Raw genomic sequence first — 25,345 nt, 5'->3', positions numbered from 1 at the left:
GAACATATGGGCAGTGTGTGCACAAGCACGTTCACAACCCTTGTGCAAGCCATGCACGCGTGTCACGGTGCGTGAATCTGCGTGTGCAGGTGCAATCCCAGCTTTGCACGTGTTTGTAAGCGCTGTACCTATGTGCGTGCAGGATCCCTCATGTCTGGCTGCTGCCCTGCTGAGCAGGCTGCGTGCCCACATGCAGTGTGACAGGAATGCCAGCGCACTGGGAGCTGCTCTGGAGGCACCGTGTGCTCGCCACAGAGGGGAGGCTCCTGCTGTGTATGTGCTCGCACATGTGAAGTCATGTACCCACATGGGAAACAACAGAGACTCTGTCTTCTACAGGGAGTCCTTCCTCTGCCTTTTTATTTAGGAGGATAAGGCAAGCTCAGTTCTGGCTTTTAAAATGTCTTCCATCACTAAATGTTCTTCTGTCCCTTTCACCTTTTATTTTTCATGCTCCCTATCTGTCATTAGCAGCCTAAACAGAACGCTTAGGCTCTGGAGATGAGTCTGAAGCTAAGAGAGCCATCTTTGATTGAAATGCCATACAGATGGCTAATGGGCCTACATCAAAGCTTTCACTGGCTCAAAAAGTTGCTCTGGAGGGGAATTTAATATCCATAGTTCGTTCAGTTGCTGGCTTCTGCTAAGACAATCAGTGGCTGGGTTACACTGATTGTTTTGTGATATGCGTTTATCATGTATGTGCCATTTATGGCTTGGCCATCCCGTGATGTGCTCCCACACAGCCATGTGACTGCTTCAAAGTAAGCTGCCCAGTGCATTGAGTGGGCCACAGAAACACCAGTCAGCCGAAGGCATAGTTGGAGACCTCTAGGAGACTGTTAGGAGGATCTAACAAAGTGGCTGGCAAAATCTGCAACAAGATTATTAGAGCATCTATTGATGCTCTAATACTAGCTGGACATATTTTCTTGTGGTCATCTGTTGGTTTTATAATCTGAGCTTTTATTCATTGTTGTGTAAGGGCATTTTTACTTTTTTAGAAGCAAGCAGGAACATCAAGTATGAGTTATTTCCAATGTATCTGCCTTTAAAGCTGATTGTTATGGTGTGATGCCAGTTGGTAAAAAAAATAAAAAAATCTTCTCATTGTAATTTTCCCACTGAAATAAAGCCATGAAATCTGTTTGTAACCACATGCATATTATAAGTGTTATAAAAATAACTTAATAACTTAAACTGGTCCCTAATCTGTTATTCCCTCTCCTTCTGTGCTAGTGTTCACTGTAAACACATCAATATGAAGCAGTTAGCAAACAAAAATTCCTTTATCAGAGGTGAATGTCAATCCCAATGGAAACCTAACACCTCAGGCAGGGAGATGCAGCAGTGGGAAAATAACTTATAAACTCAGATATTTCAGGTTATAGATTGTGTTTATGAGTTAGTGATTTATAGTACATGCAACCAGGGAGGTGAAGAAGCCATTGACATTTGAAGTTCAACCCAGGAAATGGTGCATTTGTCTTTAGCACTATTCAGGGAGTTTTGGAAGAGTCTGAGAAGGGTTCTATGAAAAAACTACATGCAGAAAGAATTTAAAATAATACCAGGTGGGCAGTGTGGGAAGGGAGATAGCTGGCTTAGATTGTTACCATAATAACAAATCACTCAGAAGAAATCTAGGCTGAATTTACCTATTAAAAAGAAACACATGTACTCTTTTAATTCTAGGGGAAAGCAAGCTAGTACATTCACTTTAAGGCATGAGCTGCCTTGTGTTTACTGAAGGGTAAGGTGATGCATGTGGGCAGCTGCCATGAAGGAATTGATGTGATGTATTCCACATGCTTGCCTAGTGCACAGAGACACAAGTGCCTCACCTCTCAGTCAGGGTTACTCCTTGATGGGCAGAAGCCAAGTTTCCCTTTGCTGAAATGTCTTTCTGCCCCTTTAAAACTCCCCGTGCAGCTAAGAAAGGTCATGTCCCAGCTGTGTTTCAGTCCTCAGCGGTTATGGAATGTTGATGCAGAGCTGTACATACAAGGTATGTTCTACTCTGGGAAGAGTAATTGTTACAGCCAGTAGACAGAGCTCTATTTTATAGAGGTGAAAAAGCAGGCACAGGTGGGGTCTGGAGGTTTATAAGCCTGAAGGGCTGTAACCACTTGAAGGATCAGCAGGGCTGACCACAGCCAGCTCTGACTGGTGCTTGCATGAGTATCAGAAATTGTAGCTGGTGGGAAATTACAGTTTCTATCAAGGATCATTTCTGTCTTTTGGGGCTGAACAGCCTCAATTCTGCCAGATGAAGCAATTTTAGCACATATATATATATATAAACCACCCACAACTAAAGGAACTTTGTGGAGTTGCTGCAGTTCTTGTAAGAGCTTGAAAATGAGTTCTTAATTTACCCCCACTGAGAAACAGAATCTTTGGGGCCAACAGTTTTGTTTTACTGGATGCTATGAAATATTGAGGTCAGCACTAACATTGGTCTGCTGCTATCTGTGCAGTTTGAGAACTTGTTTTAGCTAGCATTCATTGTGAAGGCCATTCTATAAGACATTCCCAGTTGAGGAGGGCACAACTGTGTCTTATGATTTCTACATCATGGTGTGGTCAAGCCAAGGAGATCACAGAAGTTGAAAGTCTGCTTGTCTGTAGGACAAAGAAACAGGGAAGTGGTGCTCCAAGAAAGTGTAAAGGCAACAGCAGGAAAAATTGTGGTGCTCTGTGGGGTGCAGATGGTAAAGCTTAATGCTGCAAATTGTCAGGTAATTGTAAAAAAAGCTTTCAGTACTGGTATGTACTAAATGCAGGGAGTTCTCTTCCTCCTTTGTCTTCCCAGACTAGTTAAGTGATACAGTTCTCTTTTGTTCAGTCCCTTTGTGGGATTGATGTATAGCGGCAAGCAAGAAAAAATTGCCTAAAATCAGGGAAAAAAGTATTTAGTGAAGTTTCTTTACTTTTTTTGTGTCAGGTTATCTGTGTGTAATGATAAAACTGCATATATATGTACATCTAGATAGACAAACTATATGAATTAACTAAATGTTATATGATTTAATCCCTCTTATTTTTTAGTTCTGCAGAGCCAACAGAGTTGTGAAAAAATGTTATACTTTGTTCTGACATATGCTTTAACAGAAAAGCTCTTAAAATTACAATGTGGAGGCCAATTTTTGCCAACAGTCCTTTTTCAGCAGCCCCATATTAGATCATGGTGGTATGAAGGTATGTGTAGAACTTGTTTTGACAAAATTCTGTTTCTAGAAGCAGCATGAAAAAAGATTTCAGCTTCTATGAGATTTTACAAAGTAGTGGTAGATATAGAGGTTACAGGGAAAAAAGACACCGACACTTATTTTTTGTTGGAATGAGCATGTTTGACCAGAGAGCTGTCAAGAGACAACTAATCTGGAGGATCTAAAGGCTACAAAATGGCAGAGTCCACTTTCAGAACTGTCTTGTATTTTAAACACAGTGATGTTTTTCACATGGCAAGGGCTTCAATGATCCTTCCTGCTGGCCACATGGATGGGATACATAAGGCCTTGCTCTATGGGTTGTGACCAAAACTGCCATCCTTACTTCCCAAAATCTCTGACCAGCTTTCAGTTCCAAAATGACCAGACTATGGTGTCAGTGGGTTAATGGTGTTACTAATGTGTGGGGAAAAGGGGGACAGCACTTCAGTGAAACAGGAATTGGGAAATATTTATAAAATATACAAATACCCCTGGTGTTTAGATTAGAATGAGGGTCTTTGCTACTAAAAAATAAACCAAGTCCCAAAACCACAGAAGTCGAGACCCTCGAGGGTGAACTCATCTCCAGGAAAATAATGGCAGCACCTTTCTGAACTGAAAGAGAAACACAGGTTTTTCAACCCTAGTTGTAGCACAAGGGCAGTGTCACATCTCCTGCAGAGAGATTTGAAAAATAATTTTTATAGCAGTTGGGCTTTGCTTGTAAGAGTAAGAATTACATCAGTTCTGACCTTCTAGCAACAGGCTTAGGAAAAATAACATGAACATGGATACCAGCATGATCTCTGTCTTACATCCAGCAGTGTACCCTCACTGATTGCCATAAAATTGCTCCTTATTTTTATCAAGACCAGTGAGTTCAGAGTTTGGCTTATAGTACTGAAGAAAAGCACTGTTTCGACTGTTTTTTTAAATTTTTTTTTAAATTGTTTTTAGTTGATATACAGTCTTGATAATGTGTACAAGGCTTTAATAAGATCATGTTGCCCGGTAGCTTGAACTAATGAAAGCAGTTGGGCTCTTTTTTGGTGCTGTCACTTCAAGATATGAAATTAATTTCATTGATGATATGAAGTTACTAATTTTGGATGAGCTGATAGAATAGCTGTTATCTGTTATTCCAAATAGCATAGATAATTTCAGAAATTTGTGAAAACAGATGAGCAGATAAGTATTTAAAGATAATTACAGTATATACTAAGCATCAATTTTTATTGCATTGAAATAAATGGATATAATATGTATGTATGAAAAGACCACATGTGAATAGCTAAGAAAAAATTACAACCATGACGTATTTTTTTCACTTGAATACAAAAAACCTCTGCTATAATGAAATATTTATTCTTAAAATATTTTTTTATTTATTGAGTTTTGAAGATATCTTATCTACTTCCAGTAATTAACTGGAGTACTTTTGCCTGAATACCTTTTCTGTTCATCAGCATCACTACCAGCCACACTTGCTAAACTGACACATATTTTGCACTGCTGTTGAGCTTCCTCCACTCTCTGACCTTAAATTACTTTCTGTACCTTTTAACCCACTCCTGTGTCAGTCTTTTCTGGGTTGCATGCAAAATTTTCAAAAGCATGTTTCGTTTTCCAGAGGTGTCTAGATGAATTAGATGCTGAATCCAGATGACTTCTGTGCAGCTTCTGAAAAACTTTTTTTTTTTCTGTGAACTTTCCTCAGTGTCATCTAGCTCCTATTTTGAACATGTAAGGAGTTGTTAAGATGGAAAAACGTGTTCCTTTTGGAGGTTATGCTATTGCATTAAATAATAGTAAAAAACCAAAATGTGATAATGGTAGGCTGTACTCTTTTTCATATACAGGGAGACTACTGCACAAAAGATAAATGTCTACTTGTTCAAATTAGGATATGAATTCTATGTGCTGAGGATCGGCTCCTGAAATCTGAGATACATGAGTCTTGATCTTGAATCACATTGGTGGCATGTACCTATGGCAGAAAATTCTGATAGTGAAGAAAGATTTCAGAAAATGCAATGTTTATGGTTTGCCCAAGTCTCATGCTGAGCTGACAGAGCTGAAAACATGCAGGTTTTTTTCTGACCCTTTCTTGAGCAGCAAATCCCCTGAACAACTGGCTAGACAGTCCACTGTTATGTTTAGGTGTTTGTGTCTCTCAAAAGAAGCAACCTCCTTCTTACCTGGAATTAGAGTGCACGCATCATGGGATGAGCCTTCTTGTCATTATTGAAGGGACTATTTGACAATTTTGTTATTTCTGATGTTTCTAATTCAGGCAATATTCAGTTTAGGTTTTTTAGTAAATGTATTATTGTGTGTTTTCTTAGGAACTAGTCCCATAACAGCAGAGGTATAGGAGGGCAGGCTGATACTTGTGTTCACCTCCTCTGTTCTGTATGCTTTTATTTTCTAGTAAGGAACTTTCCTCTTTGTATCAGTTTTGGATACAGTATTTATTCAGTCATATATTTATTTGTGCATGGGCTTAATGTCATATACATCACAAAAATGTTCCCTGTTCTCTACGCTTTTTATTCTTGTTTTACATGACTCTTGCTTTTGCACATAACTTTGCTATGGCCAAGCTGTAAAGACAGTAATAAAGGGTGTGTGTGGCAAAATGAGGTGGAATGAAACCCTTATATAGATGCTTTTTGTCATTTTTATGTGTATCACTCTCTCCCTTCTGATGTAGTGCTGTCTATAGTGATCTAGAGTCTTCCCTTCTCTCAGCTTTGTGTTTTCAGCATTGTGTTAATTGTTTGTGGTGCATGGGTTTTTCAGCAGCGTGCAGTGAGAAAGGTCAGCTGTCAGAAACAGGCCTGTCCACAACTGATAAGACATTCGAGAGATTGGATTTGACTCATTAAGCACCTTCCCTGTAGACATGGAGTCTGCTCTGCCGCAGAAAAAAAACTTAATCAGGAAGGAAAAAAGCCCAGGATGAAGGTGGAGCATGCGCCAGAAGCACTGGCACACCCTCCCTGTCACCCCCATGCACAGCGCCAGTTCCGTACGCTTCCACCACGCTTGCATCCTCGGGCTCTGTGGACATCTCTGCTTATGCCCTGAGACTGGGTGTATTCACTCCAGTACTTACACCTGGCCAAGACACGCATTCATTTTTCCTGTGTACGTGCATGTGTGTGCAAGTCCTCATGTGTGTGCCCTGAAGTTACACGGGGAAGAGGCATTTCATTCCTGCCCTCAGATGTGTACTGTCAGTTGTATAAGGATTGTAATTATCCCACATTTTGCATGTATGCACTGTGCATGTATGCACTATCCATGAAGTGAATCCACTTCAACCTGATTCTGTTTCTTGCTCTTGTAAATCTCTTCATACTAAGGTCGCTTCCTTTCATGCTGCAACAAAGGGCACACCTCCTCTTCACGTCTGTCTTTTGTGTTTGTTCAGCTGTACTTTGTCTGCCTTTCCACAGAAATATGCTGTGTAGGCAACTGTCCTTCATATGGTGTACATGCATATGTCCGTTGTCCTGGTAAACACGCATGGAACTTGCTGCTGTATACACATAGAAGAAGCCTAGCATGTTGCTCATTGCATACAAATGCACACATTTTTGCCCCTAAATAATTACTGGCCAGAGCTGCTCTGCCAGCTTGTAACAGTCTCTCGCCTGTGGCTTTGTTTGAGAAGAATCGTTCTGCCTCAAATTGGGTTTGGATACTGCTACTTCCATAAACGGTCCTAATGATGTCTCACAACGAGCATAAATGAAGGGCAGCAGCAGTGTTTGGCAGTGTATTTGGCTGTCCTGGCAGTACTGGGGTTCCACATGTACCCACTCTCCAGCAGCACAGAAGCGTGGGAAGCTGACATTACCGTAGTCTCTGATACCACTGGTGCTGCTCTGCCCTGCTCTTGTTTCTCTTCCTCTGCACTTCTGCTTTTCACCTTCCTTCGCATTTCCCCTTTCCCATGGGCATGGCTTTCAATACCACTCACTGGTACTGAAAAGGATAATTTTGTGGATCATTATTGTGTTATTACAGTGATTAGCAGTAACTATTTTTCTACTCCCACTTCCCGCTGGAAGGATGCCCAAGGGGCTCCCGGCTCAGCAGCAAGCGCGACGCTTGCTGGAAGGCTGCTGCCAGCACAGACCCATGTGCATGCAGCAGCACGTGCTCACCTCTGGCACTGCTGCCTCCCTCCCTTCTGCCCTTTTCTTTGTGAACTTCCAGCAGTTCTCTAAAATAGTCCTGTTTCAACAGAAGCAGGAATTTTGCCTCCTGTCGGGCTCCTTTTGCTCTGAATGCCCTTTCAACTTCCTCTCAGTGTTGGTGTAAATAATGTTGTTCATTCCTGTGTCAGTCTTGGAAGACTCCCTCCGACAGCCTTCGTGATTTTTGTCCCAAGCACGACTAATCATACCACATGTGTAGGGAAGACTGTGATAGTTACCTAATGTTCTTCTCTCTAATGGTATGACTTTTTGCAAAGGTCAGAAAATTGTGGCAAGACCTTGTCTTCAGTGTGGAAAGGAACAAAAATGCCAAGTGCACGCTGTTTTAATAGCTGAATGTTAGTGCTCTTGAATCTGCAGCCAGTAATAAACAGGTCTAAATGCTTAGAATCAAGATTAATAATAGGTGTTTGACTTCTGATTTTTAATAGGCCTGAAGAGTAAAGGTAGTGTGAGATTGGGAATTGCAGCTGGGATACAGATTGGTGCTGAAGAACAGTAAACCTCTCTTAGGGAGTGAATATAGTGTTGGTTGTTGGCCTACAAGTTGCTCAAGTTTTAGTTTGATTTTTTTGGTGTGGTGTTTTTTTTTTTGTTTGTTTGTTTGGTTTTGTTTTTTTGTTTTATTTTTTTGGTCTGTGTAAAGAAACAGCAGTTTTGGTCAAGAATATAGAGATGAAAAGCTGGTGAATTAAGAGCTCAGCTGCATGCTTCCACACTCTTACCTGTACTGTTACATGTGCTCTACACAGAGGGGTAGATGGGCCAGGTAGCAACCCAGCAGCAGAGGCGCCTCTGTGAGAGCAGGACTGGTGAATATGTTGGACCTGGAACTCTATGGTCATGGTGCTGTGAACATTCAGCCTATGAGGAAACATTTCTGCTGGGTGATGTGTTCAGTGACTGGCATTTTTATGTTTTAGAGTGATGCAGCAGGAAAATAAGAAAACTATAAAAATTGCAGAATGAAATAAAAAACATAAGAAAAAGCAAATACAGCAGCATTGGGAATTGCTCTCACCCATGCTTAGCACTGAGGAATCTAGAGGAGGTCTTATGCTCAGCAAATCATTGTCATACCTCTTGACAAAATTTGTAGCAATACTTTGCTTTTTCTCTACCTTCTGGAACTAGGAGTGAGAGTAGCAAAATTGTTCAGAGAAATGAAAAGAGAAAGTATACTTTGTTCAACCAAAACAAATTGTTAATTTATATGACTATATCAAATTCTTTCAGGCAAATTATTTTAAAAATTGATTTATTCAGCATCATTCATTTCAAAATAAACATGTTTCATGCTTTCATTTTAAAACAGAGCTGTAGTTTTTTTTAAGAAATATATTTTTCATGGTGTGTAAATCAAAATTTTTAAACTTCATTTTGGGTTAAGGAAGACATTGTCACAGAATTGTTTTTTTAGTCCCTATGGTTAGCTGATCAGAATATAATGAACAAACACAGCTCCAAGTATATAGTGCCATGGTCAGACCAATACCTGGAGTTTATAATTTCTTTCACAGAGAATGAAACATCACACACTGATACCAGTACAGTTTGTATTTAGAAAACAATGGAAAATATGCGGAGAAGAGGATTCTCAGGACATTTTGTACACTGCATATACACTGGGTTGGTAGAGGGCGTCTCCTCACAGATGTGGAACCTTTTGTTTTCAGAGTTTTATTAAACTCATAGAGTGTTCTTTTCCCATAGGTCTGAAGGATTTAACCTATGGTTTTGTTATCTTCATAGTACAGATGGAGACAGCCAAGGTTAATTAAGTGCCTCAGGTTGCACAGTGAATCAGTGACAGAGTTGAGGATAAAAAGCTGGGTTCTGACTTCTATGCCTCTACTTTGTCATTTAGATCAATTTTAATGAGCAATTTAAAGAAATGGTGTTATCAGACATATGCTATAATCTTTTGTAGACATGTCATTTATTCATTTTCATTATTGTAGCATTAATACTTTTGTCATCAAAACATTTTAGCAAGAAAGGTTTTTATGGCTGTTTTTCAGCTATTTTGTGTGCATTACTGGAGGAGTTCAGACACTTGTCTTGCTTTTCTCTTCAGAAAAGACAATATGTGGCCTAGAGAGTGAGTAGGGAACCTGTGGATCATATAATTGGCAAAACTAAATTAAAAAAATGTCTGTGCTCAGTATGTGGACTAACTTAGAGATTTTGTGTGGCATAACTGATTTATGTTTTTTCCTCTCAGAAGAGATTTTGTCAGATGACTGCAATATACGTTGAGTGAAAAGGAGATTCCCAGCACTGACAAGCAAAATAGCTTTTCATTTGGGTGAATATTTATTTATTTACATGATAAGATCCATAACTGTATATTTAATAGGTGCTTCAGAAATATAGGGCACTTGTGCTTCTAACAGGCTACTAGCTCTGCCACTGTTATCTGACAGTGATATATGGAAACTGCTTTATACATTTAGTACATGTCAACTCTTTTGAGGAATAGGAGCCTAGGGAAAATCTCTCCTTTCTTTGGGCTAAAGATCCAGGCACTGTCATGCCCTTTCCTCCCCTTTGCACTCAGTCTTTGCCGTGCAGTGGTCCAAATTTATCAGGAGGAATAAGTCACTCTGCAGGGCTGGTTCTGGACCTCTTAGGGATGGTTTGCAGTCCCACAGATCAGAGCCTCCTCTGTGCTGGAGCCAGCCCAAAGAGCATAATCCAAGGACACAGGCAGACAAAAGCAGAGGTGGAACGTGCAGTTCCAGAGCTCTCATGCAGTATCTTCAGATAAAGCAGTTCTTCCTCTTGTTTTCATTAAGAGCTTAGCTGCACAGGGAAATAATAGATTAGTCAGGTTTGACAAAAACCCCTGAACATTCATTGTATTGCCAAGTCTCCTTGATCTCTTCTGGACTTAAATTTGAGGACCTCTTAACAAGCATTCTGCTTTAGACTTGAAGGGTAATGGGTAAAGTTGTAGATAAGAGAGTAGAGGGCATGATTCATGCTAGGCACTTGATGTTCTCTGGTGGAACATTAATGCTTCCTTTGCTCGTACTGGTGAGGTGAAAGAGCTTTTTGCATAAGATTACAGTCCCTACACTATGTGCAAAATTTGAGTTTGGCATTGAAAGAGCACCGGGTATTGAGTGCACCTCACCTTTGCTGTGGACTCCTGGGCTAACTCCTTTGCTGTGTATGCTTTGCATCTCTTAAACAGGATGGGAATTGTCTTGCATTGATTCTTCCCTACACTGTTTCTGATGTTGTAATGCTGATTCCTCCCTGCTTCCAAGTTACAAGTTATGTAGATGGAGTAAGCGAGCATGAGGAACCTGAGAAAACAATAAATGACTATTTCTACTACTATTTCTGAAAAATGTAACATTTCCCAGAATGGTTTAAAGTTAGTAAGCATTTAAGAGACTACTCCTTTTACTGCAGGACTCCAGCTCAGTACTTAATTTTATCTGTTATAACATCATTCTATGATTTTACAGACATTTTTTTTTCCAACAGCAAAAATTCTTTTTCTTCTGAAAAATTATTCCCATAATTTCTTTGAAGTTAGAAGTCAGATTCCAAGATTTAATTAATGCAATCAGTTCAGTCATCTCATTATAACATTTATATGACTTATATGTTCTTACTTTACAGTTTGTAATATAAATGCAATTTAGAATATAAATGTAGGCTATGATATGGTTCTCACAGCTTCCACATATCAGTCTCACTGTTGGTGGTGCTTGGAAGACGCTTCATGCACTGGAGAATGTATTGTACACGATTTCTAATCTATTTAAATAATTAAATAATATCTGTAAATGAGAGAGTCTGATGAGTGGTGTTACTAATCTCATCAGGTGGTGTGAAGAATGGTTATACTAGAAAAAAAACCAATTACTTAGATGTATTATTTTTCCTGTTCAAAGGCTGGAAAGGAGGAATGCAGCAGAAGGAGAAATAGAGGCTGCTGTAATCTGCTTTTAGCTACTACTGGATCCTCTCACCATCTCTTTAAAATAAAAGCCTAATTTTTTACTAAACTACTGAGCCTGGAGGTTTGTTTTAATGCCATCAATCTGGGCAAGGTGCTTTGACCACTTCTGAGGGCTTCCTTATATTCAGTCACATAATGTTGACTGTAAACCAAACCCCCCAGAGAGATAGGGACTGCCTCACAGGACACCTGTAATGCAGTGAAGGTGAGAGGGGTGAGGAGCTGACCTGTGGTTTTAGGAGAGCTACTTGAGCTTTGCTTCAGGAGATGTGAGGAAAGTCACTGTCCATTTTGTGTGTTTCTAAATATTTCTTAATTGTGTCTGGGGCCAAAATTCTTAATACATGAGATGCTGCTTTTCTTGAGTATTAAACTTCACACCCCTGAGCAAAATGAGTGCTTCCACGGTTTGCTGGTTTTAGCTTTGCAGTCATGAAATATTTATTTTCAAATATCATCCAAAACTTTGGAGGCTGCTTTCTCCACACCTTAGCTAGGATGACATCCTGGAAGGACTAGGGAGAAATAGGAGGTTGGTTTCCCTCCACAAATGTATGAGAACCTCTGGAAGGAGTCCAGGATGGAGAGATAGGAGCTTGTGAACTCAAATTCTTTCTGTATCATTGATTTTTCTTGGTGGCTCTGAGTAAACTCATTTAGATGTCTGTGCATTTGTTTCCTCATGTATAAATCAAAATGCCAAGTTTTCTACCTCTTAGTGATCCTGGGAGTTCTGAATATTCTCCTTCATAGAAAGCTCTGACAGGAACAGCCGCAAGAACATTGCACATAAAAACTGAAGCTAAAATTGCCATCTGGCTTTCCTGAAGAGGCAGTATAGCTATGTACTGCATGGGAAGAACCTGGTCTCTCTACCTCTCCAGGGGACCTGAGACTCAGCAAGCTTTGGGGTTTCTTCAGGGATGAGAAGAGCCAAGAGCTTGGCTTAGGTACTTGTTTGCTGTGCTTTTGTTTCTGTTCCTGCACTCAGCCTCTGATATGTGCTGATGGATGGTTTGGGTTCTGAACAGATGTAAGTCTAAAAATTGCAAAACTGGCTTTGCAGTGTGGTGGTGGTGGTAACTGCTTCATGTGCTGGTGTGTCTGCTAGGGATTGGTCAGGAAAGGGTAACGTTTTCCCGTTTAAGTGATCGGTGACTCCATTCATTCAAGGAAAATATCTGTGCTAGTTTGAAGATCCTGAGTTTTGCTTCTGTTCAGGTGATTTTTTTGAATCTTGAATATGTGAAGGTTTAAGTCCCCCTGTGGAATTTATGTACAAATATTGGATCTTTGAAAATCCCAGCAACTGCAGAGAGTTTAGTTATGTGAATGAATTAGGAAGTAAATAATGGATTTAGGTTAATACTAACAAGAGGAATGGAAAATTTGATTCCTTATATGTGCTGACAGATTCTTATTTTTGTATATCTATTTAGCATTAACTGAGTCAAAAATTAAATCTTGCAAATCATACAAAAATCAATAGGTTTCAAACATATCCCAAATATGTTTTAAGTAAATGTTATTTTATGCAGTTGCATTGCCACCCTTGAATAACTAGATCATCCATTAGATGAAATATCATTGACTATATACAGGGTTTCACTTAACAGAAAAATCAGGGTTTGATCTATTGCTTCATGTAATATGAACCAAGGATCCCTGCTGACTTAGAGTTGGATCTCACACAGCTTGTGTGTTGCTGTGCAAAAGCTGCTTGGTACACTATCACTATTTAAGGAATACAGAAGATATGAATATCACAGTGCAATCTGTGGAATCTTCAAAACTGTACAGCACAGGGGTCATGAGCTAACAAATAACAAGTGGCTCACTGCTCTGTGGTCTTCTAGGTGTCACCAAACCGTGTCCGAAAGCAGAAAGAAATACTGGGAGACCTGCGGCCTACTCAGGGCTTTTTCTCCTCATTGACTGTGGAAAGAACCTAAACCCCTTTCCCCCCTTCATGCTCTCTGGTAATTTTCAGGTGCTTTTTGACCACAGCTATGGTGTATATCAGAGCATCCTAAAGTTGGGACAGGATGGAGAGGCCATGCTTGGTAAGAAGCCTTTCATGTGGCCTGACAGAAGCTACTGTGCTGTAACTCAGGGGATACACACAGTCAAGCTCTTGAGTGCACATGCTAGGCTCTGACTGCTGAAACCTTTCACCAGACTGCCAAAACACATGGCCACTGCCAAAACACATGCTAAACTGTTGAGGAATCGGCAATTTGGAAAATACAGTATTGGAAAGTGTGTAGACCTCGGGAGTTGTGCTTATGAGGTGTATCATGGACAGGAAGGAATTTAGATTTCACAGTGAGTCCCACAGATATTTTTGTGTGTGATGATCTGCAAATTTGAATGCCTGTCCAGAGCAGCCACAGGAGGAAGAAAAAACCCATAACAACACATAAAACAGAAATTGTTGACATTCTCCCAAGAACAAGAAGGATACAAAGGTGTATAAAGTACAGAATCCCATCTATGACAAGGGTCAGCAGCAGATGACTGGAGAAAACAGGCAGATGACATAGTTGAATGCACCCTATATGAAAACCAGTCGTACAAGTAGGAGTAATATCTCTTTGAATTTGCTCTGCTCTGTTTTGATTAGTCTTCAGTGGCTGCCTTAAATTACTGTTTAGATCTCTAATCTACTCTTTGCCTTCTCCTTTGTATTGAGTGGATCAGTGAGATTTCTTCTAAGTGGTTGAGGAAGTGCAAATGAGCCCTATTACTATGTCTTGTACTGAGTGAACAATCAACCCAGTGTCCTTCTTCACAAATGTGTGTTCAGTGCTTTGCACATCTTCAGCTGCAGGGAAAAGGCTCACTCACAATGATTGTGTTTGACTCTTGCCCTCATACACTGGCTAGTTGATGGGAATTATCACAGGTACAAGGAGCCTGTGTCTAACTTGCTTGTAACACATTCACTTCTGATGGGTCAGGAGTGACCAGGCAAGGGAATTGTCAATGCTTGGCTCTGACTTCCAGAACTGCAGTCAATAGCAACCCTCTGTGCTTAGGCTGGTTTAACACTGATGCAAGCATAAACACTTATTGGTGGTAGTTAAATGTATTCAGAATATGATCAAAAAGCTAAATAATTTGGAAGGGGCCTCCAGAGGCTGTGCAATTCAACCATTAGCTCAGAGAAGGTCCAGTTAGTTCAGGCAGCTCAGGACTCTGCCTAGTCAAGTTTTTAGTATTTCTAAGGGTGGAGATTTCAGTCTCTCTGGGCCCTTCCTACTATTTGACCATCCTCAAGATGAAACATCTTTTTTCTCTATAGATTGAGAATTTTTTGTATTCAACTGCATCTGTTGCCTCTCATCCTTTCAAACAACTCTGAGAAGAATTTGACCCTGTGTTGTCTGTGTTCTTCCATTAAGTCATTAAAGAGATCAGTAATGTTTCCCTTGAGTTGTCTCTCCTTGAGGCAAAATGAATCCAGTTCCCTCAGCCTCTTCACACCCATTAACTACCCCAGTACCCTGAGTATGGTGGTAGCTCTTTGCTGGACAGACTCCAGAATTTTGAAGTAATTTTTAAATGAGGGAGCTTAGTGCTGGACAGAGCACTCCTGATGTCATCTCATAAGTGTCCATTAGGGGAAGAATCACTTCCCTTGGCCTGCTGACTGGATTCTTGCTAATACTGCCAAGGATGCAGCTGGCCTTTGCTGAAAGGGCAGGCACTGCTGACTTGTGCTCAGCTTGTCTGCTGGGACCACAGGTCTTCTTCTGAAAAGCTGCTTTTGAGCCAGTTGGCTCCCTACGTGTGCTGCTGCAAGGAGCAATTTGGGTGGCTGTTTGCTTGCAGGAGTATCTGGACAAATGGCTCGCTTAATGAAGTACAAACACACATTGCTTCTGCAAGAGTCTCTGTTTAAATCAAACCTTTCACTTGAGAGTGTTATACATACAAGTTGAAATACTGTGCTGTTTTGTTACCATTATTTTATGCTGTGAGAACACAGATTTTACCATGCAGTTATTCTCCAAGAATGGCTATGACAACAAGTATTTTCCCTTCAGTCTTGTACTAATAAATTCTGGCTAATCCTTATTAGGATTTCTAAATGGTACAAAATGAAGCAGAAAAGTACTATTAATGCCAATGAAAATAGCACCGGCATTTGCCTTATGCAGTGATTTGTAAGCTATGATAGCTTGACTGCTTGTACTATCTACTGCTCAGCCTTGCTTTCACAGCTGGGAGTCAGGAAGGTGCTGCAATAAGGAGTGGGGGGTGGGATCTATACAGACTCCATTGCAAGTACCATTTCCTTCCAGCTGGCACTAGCCAGCTCTCCTCCAAGCTTTCCTATCACTCTCCTTCTACTGGATAAAATCAGGGCATGCAGCTGGCTCAAGTCACATAAGCACAATACTGCAGCAGAACTGGCTTTGAGTGACTGGAACCCCAGGTACTGGGAGCTATCTTGTAGCTCACAAAAAGGATGTTCATGGTATTCAAACACTGCTTCCAGTTGCTGAGAAATAAGTGCAGTGGCTTTCATTGTTGTACATAAGATATTTCTTTTCTTTGTAAGGAAATAATAAATGTCATGTGCTGTTAATAATCCCCCCACATTTATTTTTGCTGTTTGAAAAACATGTGCTAATCTAATACAGAGTTCCTGGATAAGGTGATCAAGACAGCCAAAGTTGCCAGATGTGTTTACCAGCAACATTACTTATGTCTGTGAACAAATTGTTTTATGTGGACTTCCCTGTGCTCTCAGAGAAAGAATCTGTAGGACGCCTCGTGTGGCTCTTGTGTCTGCTTGGTCTTTGATTCAGTTGAAAGAGAGGGGCAGCTCTGTTAGGATTATATTCTGGTGTCTTTCTTAAATTTCCTGTTGGATAGGTTAAGATCTAATGGCAGTAGTGCTGAATCTAAATACTGATCTTTGTGAAATGTTCTTTTAATCGAGGCGTTTGTGGTGGTTGTGTTGCGAATAATAGAGCTTTCCATCCTTCTCCTAAAAAGGATGTGAAATGTCTTATAACAGTCCTTAAATGTGCTTTTCCTAGACTCCACTGCATACTGTTGAATGGTCCCTATGGAGACAGTGCTGCAGTGAAACTAAAAACACAGCACTGAAATTCATCGCTACCAACGACCCTGCAGTTAATTCTCTTGGTAGCCATGTTGCAAAAAGAGCTCTACAGTTATTAGCATGCCTTGATATTTAGCTCTACAGCTGACAGTGCTGTGGGATGCCTAAACTTCATGATGACCGTAAATCTGCTCTTGGCTGACTGCTGAATAGATCTTTTGTTTCCTTTCCTTTCCAGCACGAGATGAGAACATGGCCACGTTCCGTGGCTCCGAATACCTTTGCTATGACCTGTCGCAAAACCCCATCCAGAGCAGCAGCGATGAGATCACGCTCTCCTTCAAGACATGGCAACGCAACGGGCTCATTCTGCACACGGGCAAGTCAGCTGACTACGTCAACCTGGCCCTGAAAGACGGTGCGGTCTCCTTGGTCATCAACCTGGGGTCTGGTGCCTTTGAGGCCATTGTGGAGCCCGTCAATGGCAAGTTCAATGACAACGCGTGGCACGACGTTAAGGTGACACGCAACCTGCGGCAGGTAATGGTGAAGGGGAGAAAGTGCTGGGGAGAGTTTTGTTTTCTTTTGTTGGGACAGGCAGATGGGAGAGAGTAATGGAGAAATGGGGAAGCTTAGTGCTATTGCTAGAGTTTCTCCACCTATTCTGGATCTTGGTGCCTAAAGGATAGTGAAAAAACATTACTTGATAGGAATTTATCCCTCCTGCAATATCTTCATTTCCCATTTATTAATTTTCTATTTTTTTCCTGGTTTGATTTAATAATAAAAGTTGTAACATAACTTTACTTTCATCTCCCTTTTCCTTTTTTCTTTTTCTGTTCTCCCTTTTGAATTTTATTATTTCCTTAATTATGATTCAATCTTATCAGTAATATTCTTGTTGCATTTAATTACTGTGGGAATAGAGCTTATTGCCAACAGCCAACGCTCTACACCTCTCTCCTTTTTCTCTGTTTTGTTAATTGGTTTAACCATTGCCATGATGTCACAGTTCTAATTCTGAAAGTCTTTTGTTTTTCTTTTTCTTTTCTTTTGTGTGTGCATATGAGTGTGCAGGTGTGCAGGCTGGTGGGTATGTGTGTAATTATATTAACTTTATAGCTTTGGAATTAATTGGCTGGAGTCTCTCTGAGTCTTCTTGATTCTCTGTTCTTCTTTTCCTCTTTTTGATTTTTTCCCCTTCTTTCTATAATGAGATTCTACTTTATTTATTGTCTCTTCCTTGAGACTCTTCTGTTTGCTGTGAGGACTGGAAAAGTGGAAGGATCAAAAAAACCCACGCAAACTCAGATCCATCCAGCACCCTACAATTCCACATTGGAAAAGTTTTTCTGATTTTACCACTGTAATTTTGCACATCTACATGCTGCTTTTCCTAGCAGACAACTATATCAGGTGACGTATTTGGTAGTAGGATAGACTTAAAATCCTGAAGCCTTTCTCATGAAATATAAATTCATATATAAATAGATAAGATAAAATTAAATAACTTTGCTCTGAAAGCTGGTAAATATATCAAGTCACTAAGCGCCATCCGCTGCATAATAAATGAGATTTACATGGTGAATAGGAGCTATTTGACATCTTGCTGACTGATAGAGAAGCAGAAATAGCTTGTAAACGAAGACTTAAAATTAAATTAAAAATCAATTTGTGAATACAGTGTTACCTGTTTATTTTCTCATTAATGTCAATATTAGCACAATCTTTAAATAGCTTTATATAAGTTTATACAATGTAATTTGTGGTAGCATTTTACCCTAGCTAAGAGAAAAGTGTCTGTGAGTATAGGATCATCAGTGCCAGGAATCAGAAAAAGTCTCTACTAGTAGAGGTCAGTGGATAATTCTTCTGTTATCAAGAATTCATGTCTTTTCAATATTTGGATTTGGGGCTGAAGATTTTTATTTGCCTTTTTCATGTAAATCCCTGTATTTCTACATGCTTAGCATGTCTGGGTCTGAAAAAAAGATCTGTCATCAAACTTTTTTGAGACTACAGAATTCTTACCTTTGGGAAAAAAAATCAATCTGTTTTCAATATACAGATAAAAATTTCATTTCTTATGCAGTGGATGGGTCTTAATGATCCTATTTTGTTTAACCTTTCCCATCAGTACAGTAGAGGGAGATGCACCAACAGGTCTAGGTTTGTTAGTCTCAAAAGGTCCGAATTTATGGCTTTATTTAATGTGACTTTTTTTTAATTATTATTTTTAGGTAGTTTCAGAACAGCTGGTCCTTGAATATTTAGGACCTTTAGCTGGTCCTAGAGCTCATTGGCCATTTTAGTTAATCATACCTTTTATTTTTCATTTGAAATCAATTTCAGTGGGCAAATGTGCCAGAAGAAAAATTAATCCGTGCTTCATGCCAGAATTGGTTTAGATCTTGAAGTGCAGAAGGTGAAGGGTCACAAACAAAACTGTGGATGGGAAGCTGTGGCATTCTTTTTCTTCATATTTTAGCTAGTGATTTTTTTTATTGGTCCACAGAAGTGGACCAAGAAAATGGAAATCTTTCTATGCCTTTTCATATTTGATGAGTCCGGGGCAGTACTTTGGTCATTATTAGAAAGTAGGTAGTCCCTTGCCAATCAAGCAGCACAGTAAATTTTTAAGCCTCCTGATCTATTCACTGTGAATGCTTCTAGTGATCCTGAATTCTTAAAGGGTCCAACTTGACTGGGCAAGAGAGAGGATGTTTTAGTGAGATGGATGGCGTATTTGCAAACAAAGGCCTGTCTTCAAGTCATATTACATTTAATTAGCAGATGTGATTTGGTGTCCATTTCTATAGTTAAACATGACAGAGTACAGTTCAAACAATAAATATCAATAAGGCTGAATTTTTTTTAGTCACCTTTTCCCTGGATACTTGCATTTTAACTTTGATCTGTTTCAAAATCAAGACATTGACCCAGAATCTAAAGCTGCCCAGATATTGGAATTGATGAGGCCTTGAGACAGAGCAGTCATGATAGTCCTAAAAGTTGTCATCCAATATAATTTTGTATCACCTAAATAATTTTCTATGTAAAAGATTATTGGTTCTATGTCTTTCCTGACATAAATTCACCTGTAATGTTGCAGTATAATATAGTTCACTGGAAAGTCTTGTTTCCAGCTGTGATCATGTTTCCTTAAAAAAAACCCATTCCAAGGCCAAACATAAAACCCAGTAAAATATATTGCCTCTGAATGTTGAAGCTTTATAAGAAAATCAGTAGCCTACTTGTAATTACTTGAAAATATTGCACTGGAGGTAGATATATTTCTCTTTTAAATGTACTTTAAAAGCAATAATTTAGATATTCCAAGAATATTATATAAATCTAAGCAATTCCAGCTAAATGGACTATCATCAGTTTCAGGATGCCATCTAATCTTTTCCTCTGCTTTTTGGGGGCTAAGAGAAAGGGGAGGAGGATTTGCATAATTTTTTGGCTGTTTCTAGAATTAGAGTATAACTTTAAATAGTTGGACTTTTGCCTAGTACTTTTTTGAATTGTTAAATATTTTGTAGCTAAGCTGGGAGAGTACTAAGGGCTGCTTTTTTTTTTGGATCAAATGACTATCACAGCAGTTAATCTCCTTAGAGACAGACCAAGTGAATCCACAGATTCCCATGAGTAGCGATTGTTAATGTCAAAGCAAATCTCCTTGTTTATTTATCTTATTATTTCAGTTAAAACTAAGCCCTCTTTCTGCCTTGTGAGAAACCTTTACTTAGCAATAAGATCATGGCTGAATTTTACTGGGGCTTTCAGAGAGTGGGGCAGTGTGGTCAGGAGGGAGGAAGACCAGAGGAGACTGAAGGTCAGACTTCCTGTGTCTGTCTTCAGGTCCTCTGCTGACACTGTCTCGTTTCTAGCATGCTCTTCTCCCTGTCCCATATTTCAACTCCTTTTTTTGTAAAAATAAATTTACTAATATGACTATTTGCTGTGAGTAAGACTTCCTTGGTGAAGAATTCAGGAGTTTGTGCTCATTATTTTCAAGTACAGACTATTATTATTATTTCATTCCCATTGGCAAATAACCTTGGGACTTCATGTTCAATGCCACAAAGTCTTCAAAAACCTATTTGCCTAGTAAGTGCACAACTCTGAAGCCTGCAAGCAGATGGTTTTTACATGAGGCAGTGTAGATCTTGCTTGTGTAATTTAGGATAATTCCTTGCAACTTCAATCACTCTGGAACAGGGGCTTGGATTCTCCACAAGCTGCCCTTCCCTATTAACACTAAAGCCATTCATAATGCAAAATCTACTATGAAGATCTTTAGTTCCTTCACTGCTAAAACACAAAGAAGCCAAGTGTAGGTTCTAACAGTTGACATCTGCATGCCTTGGGACAGGTTAAAAAAAGTTCTGCTGAACCAAACCGACTGGTAAATTCTCCTAGCTCCTGTGTAATAGAGATGCAGGAGGGATGCTAAGTCTTGTCAATCTTCTCTCTTCAACCTGGACACAAGGGACACAATTCTTTCTACAAAATTTCTCGACACATTTCTCCCTACAGTAGGAGAGGTTCAATTCCTGTATCTTGGATAACAGAAGTGAGCTACAGGCAAACAGCCAAGCACAGGCACTATTATGTGCTTCTCCTGAAAGTCACAAACTCAGCTGCTGTAAAGAAACCTGCAGACTGGGAAACTTGGAAGGAAGACACAGAGTCTTAGACTCATCTTCATCTGTATCCTCCAGCCAAAGGAAATACTTGGCCTTGTGATATTCTGCAGCACTTGAGGGTAGTGAAGCTTGGAAGAGGAGCTGGTGTGGTGGTGGGTAGAAGAAGGGAGTCATGGCTGGGTTTGTGCTGAAGGGGCAAACTGTGTATTCTGTGTGTATATCTTTGAGCATAAGGTTCTTCTTTGAGGGAAGCACCTTGATGATCATTTGAAGAGTAAGTATTGCACTGTTTTAACTTTCCTTCAGGTCTGGATAATGTGTATGAGGGTTGAACTTAATGACTAATACCAGGGTGGGAAGAGTAGTTAGCCCCCTGTTTCTTTACAGTCGAAATGGCATGGTTCCCCATAGAGTCCTGGTCATATTGTCCTCTTTCTCACTTTGTGTGTCTCAGGTGCCCCACGCCTTTTTTTGAAAAACTAACACTAGATCATTCATGCAATGTGTCATTTTTACTAACCAACTAATGTACTAACACCCTAACGACTCATCTTTGCTTTTAGTTATTTTAATTAACAATCGTTCTGTTCACGATTTTTTAATTTCCTTTCTTCCCCCTTTTCCGCAAAGCACTCAGGCATTGGACACGCTATGGTAAACAAACTACATTGTCTGGTAGATATCATTCTTATTGTCTCTTTTTTTGGGTTTGCCGTGTGTTACCTGCCTTTTCCTCCCCCTACCTGCTCTTTTCCCTCCTCCTTTATACTTACTGCTTCCTTTAATTTTATTCTAGTTTCATTGAATTGAAAACACATTGTTTTCCCCTTCTTTTTTCTTTTTTTTTTTTCTTTCCTTTCTTCTTTTTGAATAGAAAAATGAGCATCAAAAGCAACTAACACAGCTCTTCTGGAAATAGGGTTTGGACATTTCTTTCATTGTTTTCTTCGCCTGTCTTCAGTTCTTTTCCTTTCCGGTGATAAATTGTTGGAGTTTTTTGTCCCTTGTTTTTGAGTTTAGATTTCTTTCTTTTGCTTTTGTTTTCATTTGGCTTTTTTTCTTGGCTTTTTAGTTTAGTGTGTGGTTTTTTTTTTTTTTTTTTTACTCTGAAGGTTTCTAAATCAGAACCATTGCAGGGCCTCTAGTCTGTGGTGGTGAAGGCTCTCTTTTTCTCTCACCCTTTTGTTGTGACAATGGCTATTATGGGCAAACTGGCCAGAGTTGTCCTCTTTCTCATGATTTTCCCCCAATTCCCTCCCTCTGCTTTCTCTCCTCCTTCTCCCTCTTGCTCTCTCTCACTTTCTCTCTCTCTCTGACCTCTACCTGCGTGGCCAACAGGAGCTCAGCCGGTTGTTTGTTTCAGTACACACTCTGCATGGCATGTCCACGTCTGGTGACTCGCCCGTCTCCTCCTGGCCTCAATCTATTTTCCTCCATCTTCCCTTGCAACCACTAACAACATCTAAGCAAAACACATAAAATTCACTTCCTCCTCTCCCACCCTTTCCTTCTGTCACCCTTCACCCCTCATGTGTTTGTGGTTAGAGATTTTGGGGACATTTCTGTTTCGTTCTGAGTTTTTTTGTTATTATGTAATTTGTTTGGTATTTTTATTTTTGATTGCATGCGAGTGTGAAATGGTTGTTTCTCCCTTCTCCTTCTCCTTCTCTCTCTCTCTATTTTACTTTTTTCCTGTCATCTTTGTGGACCTCAGATATAATGGCATGACAGGTCAAAGTGCAGTGTGTGCACGCTTTGCAGCTCTTTCTTTCTCATATCCACTTCTATCACATTTGTTGGTGTGCGATTGATTTATTTTATTTTGATTTATTTTCTGCTTATATTTTGGTTATGGGTTAGTTTGAAATTTCTTTTTTCTTTATTTTTTTCCTTTTTTTTCTGTTTTATTTTGTTTGTGGTGGGTGGTGGGTGTGTGTCTCTCTAGGTACATGGCATGCACATCCATAACGTATTGAAAGTGAGTTCCCTCTCCCCCATCCCTGAATGCATGATTGTCAGTGTGCCGTGAGCAAAAGAAACTTAAAAAATAAAAAATACCAACCTCGTCTTCATTAGTTTTTTTTTTTTACTAACAACCATAACTAACTGTAATCATCAAAATAAATTCTAATTAATCATAAAATCAGCTAATATGAGAAATGTCTTTCAAGGACAGTTATATTTTCTGGCCTGAATAGATGGAAAGCATCTGGATGGATAGGCTGCTGGGTGAGCCTGAGAGTGCTGATGCACCAGAAAGGGAAGAAGCAGATGCTGAAGCATTTCTCTGTGGGAAAATCAGACCAGAAAATAGAGCTCAACTTAACTAAAAAAAAAAAAAAAAAAAGCATACCAAATCTCAACAAAATCCTTAATAAAACTGGCATAAAATTATAGGGGAGGTAAGTTGTTCTGTTCAGGATTGTAAGGTCATTGCTGGGATTTTCTTTGTCCATTGTGTCCCTCAAACAGGTGACAATCTCTGTGGATGGCATCCTTACCACCACGGGCTACACACAGGAGGACTACACCATGCTGGGCTCAGATGACTTCTTTTACGTGGGAGGGAGCCCCAGTACTGCTGATTTACCTGGGTCTCCAGTAAGCAATAACTTCATGGGCTGCCTCAAAGAGGTAACTATTTGAAATTAATTCTTGTCTCCGTGCTTTTGATTTGCTACTCTTTGATTTTCACTTTTTCCTGCCCTACACAATTAATTCCTTCCTTTAAGTCTAATTTTATACTGATAACTGCAATAACTGTTTAACTGTAAAGATAAACTTGTCATTCAGCTGGTCAGAAGGCTGAAAAACTCATGAACTTAAGGGCAAAATCATACTTCTAGTGCTTGGATTATAGAAAAAATGCTCATGGTAGTAGAAGAGGTGTTTTCTCTAACCTGTTAGCCCTTCAGAAGAAAGCATTACTATCTTCTAGGCACTTTGACAATAGCCATTATAAAAAGACAAATGGCCTTTGATTACTAAGTAGCATTTTGAGATGAAAAAAACATAATCAGAAGCCTATTTAGAATAGTTTTTAAGGTCCTGGATTTCACCTGGGAGTATAGTTAGATCTGAATTTTCCAGGAAGATACAGAAATAGAATAGAACACAAAAATGAAAGTTGAAGGTATTTTGCAAGGAGAATGCAGCATGAGGGTGTGTCAGGGAGGTCTGCCAATCACGTGGCATGTGGACATGAAGTGTACCGTGTGTTATGATATAAATATTGAGAGATGCCTCTCCCTGAATTAAAGAGCAAACAAAACCATATGCTGAAGTCAATAGTATGAATATATTGAACAATAAAATGTGAGGAAGAGAGAGATAGAAAGAAGTAGATAAGAGAGAAAAAGAGAGAGACAGATTAAACAGAAGATAGTCACCACCCTTGCATTCAGAGGTGTCCCGTTGTTCCTTCTTCACCCTAGGCTTCTCAAAGGTGGGGGGTCTGAGGTCACCCAAAACTATTCACTGTTTATATATCTTTTCAAACAAAGGAATTAATGCTCATTGGTCACACACATCTTTTATTCTATTGGTTAAAAAATTCCCATGCTTCTAATGTTAATTAGTCCCATGCTCAGTCTTTCTGTTTTTTGTAGTTGGTGGGTTGCGAGACAGCTGTCACCATCTCCCCTGATGGAATTACCTTTTACCCAGTCCAAGGGGATTCAGCATAGTTGCTTTCCTTGTCACCCATAATTTCTGCATTCTTCATGTCCATTATGAGTGAGACATTCTGCTCTTAGAGCTTTGTTGACCTCCCCCTAGAGGAGATAACACTTGGACAATAGAATCACCTCTATCTTAAGTTTCTGGTCATGGTGGCTTAATTTACAGTCCAAGTTCCCGGTATCTGTGGAGGCATATTTGGGGAAGAGATTGGGAGATGGGGGGTGGGGGTGGTCCCTCAGTGGTCATAGATGCCATAACTTGGGATCTTTGTTTGACCAGTGATATGTGTAGAAGTTGCTTCTTTACAAAGTTCACTACAGTGGGAACGTTTGTCTGGATGCGTTACCCAGGATGTCCTGATCAGATCTCACCTCTGCCTGGAGTTAGCACTATCCTGTCACTCCACCCTGTGCTCATCTCATGGCAAAGTCGTTTTGTGACAGTATTTGAGACAGACAACTGTGATCTTTAAGTCCTTAAACTGGGTTGCTAAGTCTGTGCACTTGAGTGGC

General features: G+C 39.8%; 1 protein-coding gene across 8 annotated transcripts in view; it reads left to right on the top strand.

Annotated features, from left to right (window-relative positions):
- The window catches only part of NRXN3 (neurexin 3), a 962,727-nt gene that overhangs the window by 237,473 nt on the left and 699,909 nt on the right, over positions 1-25,345 (top strand). For 7 of the 8 annotated variants that reach the window (XM_064423713.1, XM_064423714.1, XM_064423712.1 and 4 more), the window contains 2 exons: positions 16,739-17,040; positions 23,625-23,786. In XM_064423713.1, coding sequence (XP_064279783.1) covers positions 16,739-17,040; positions 23,625-23,786 — 464 coding nt within the window. Of the gene's footprint in view, positions 1-16,738; positions 17,041-21,782; positions 21,807-23,624; positions 23,787-25,345 lie in introns of all 8 variants that reach the window. The other variant, XM_064423706.1, reaches the window with a different exon arrangement.

This window comes from Passer domesticus, chromosome 6 (assembly GCF_036417665.1).
Source record: "Passer domesticus isolate bPasDom1 chromosome 6, bPasDom1.hap1, whole genome shotgun sequence".
Taxonomy (NCBI): domain Eukaryota; kingdom Metazoa; phylum Chordata; class Aves; order Passeriformes; family Passeridae; genus Passer; species Passer domesticus.
The sequence above is the reverse complement of the archived record's forward strand: the minus strand, read 5'-3'. Positions and strand labels throughout refer to the sequence as shown.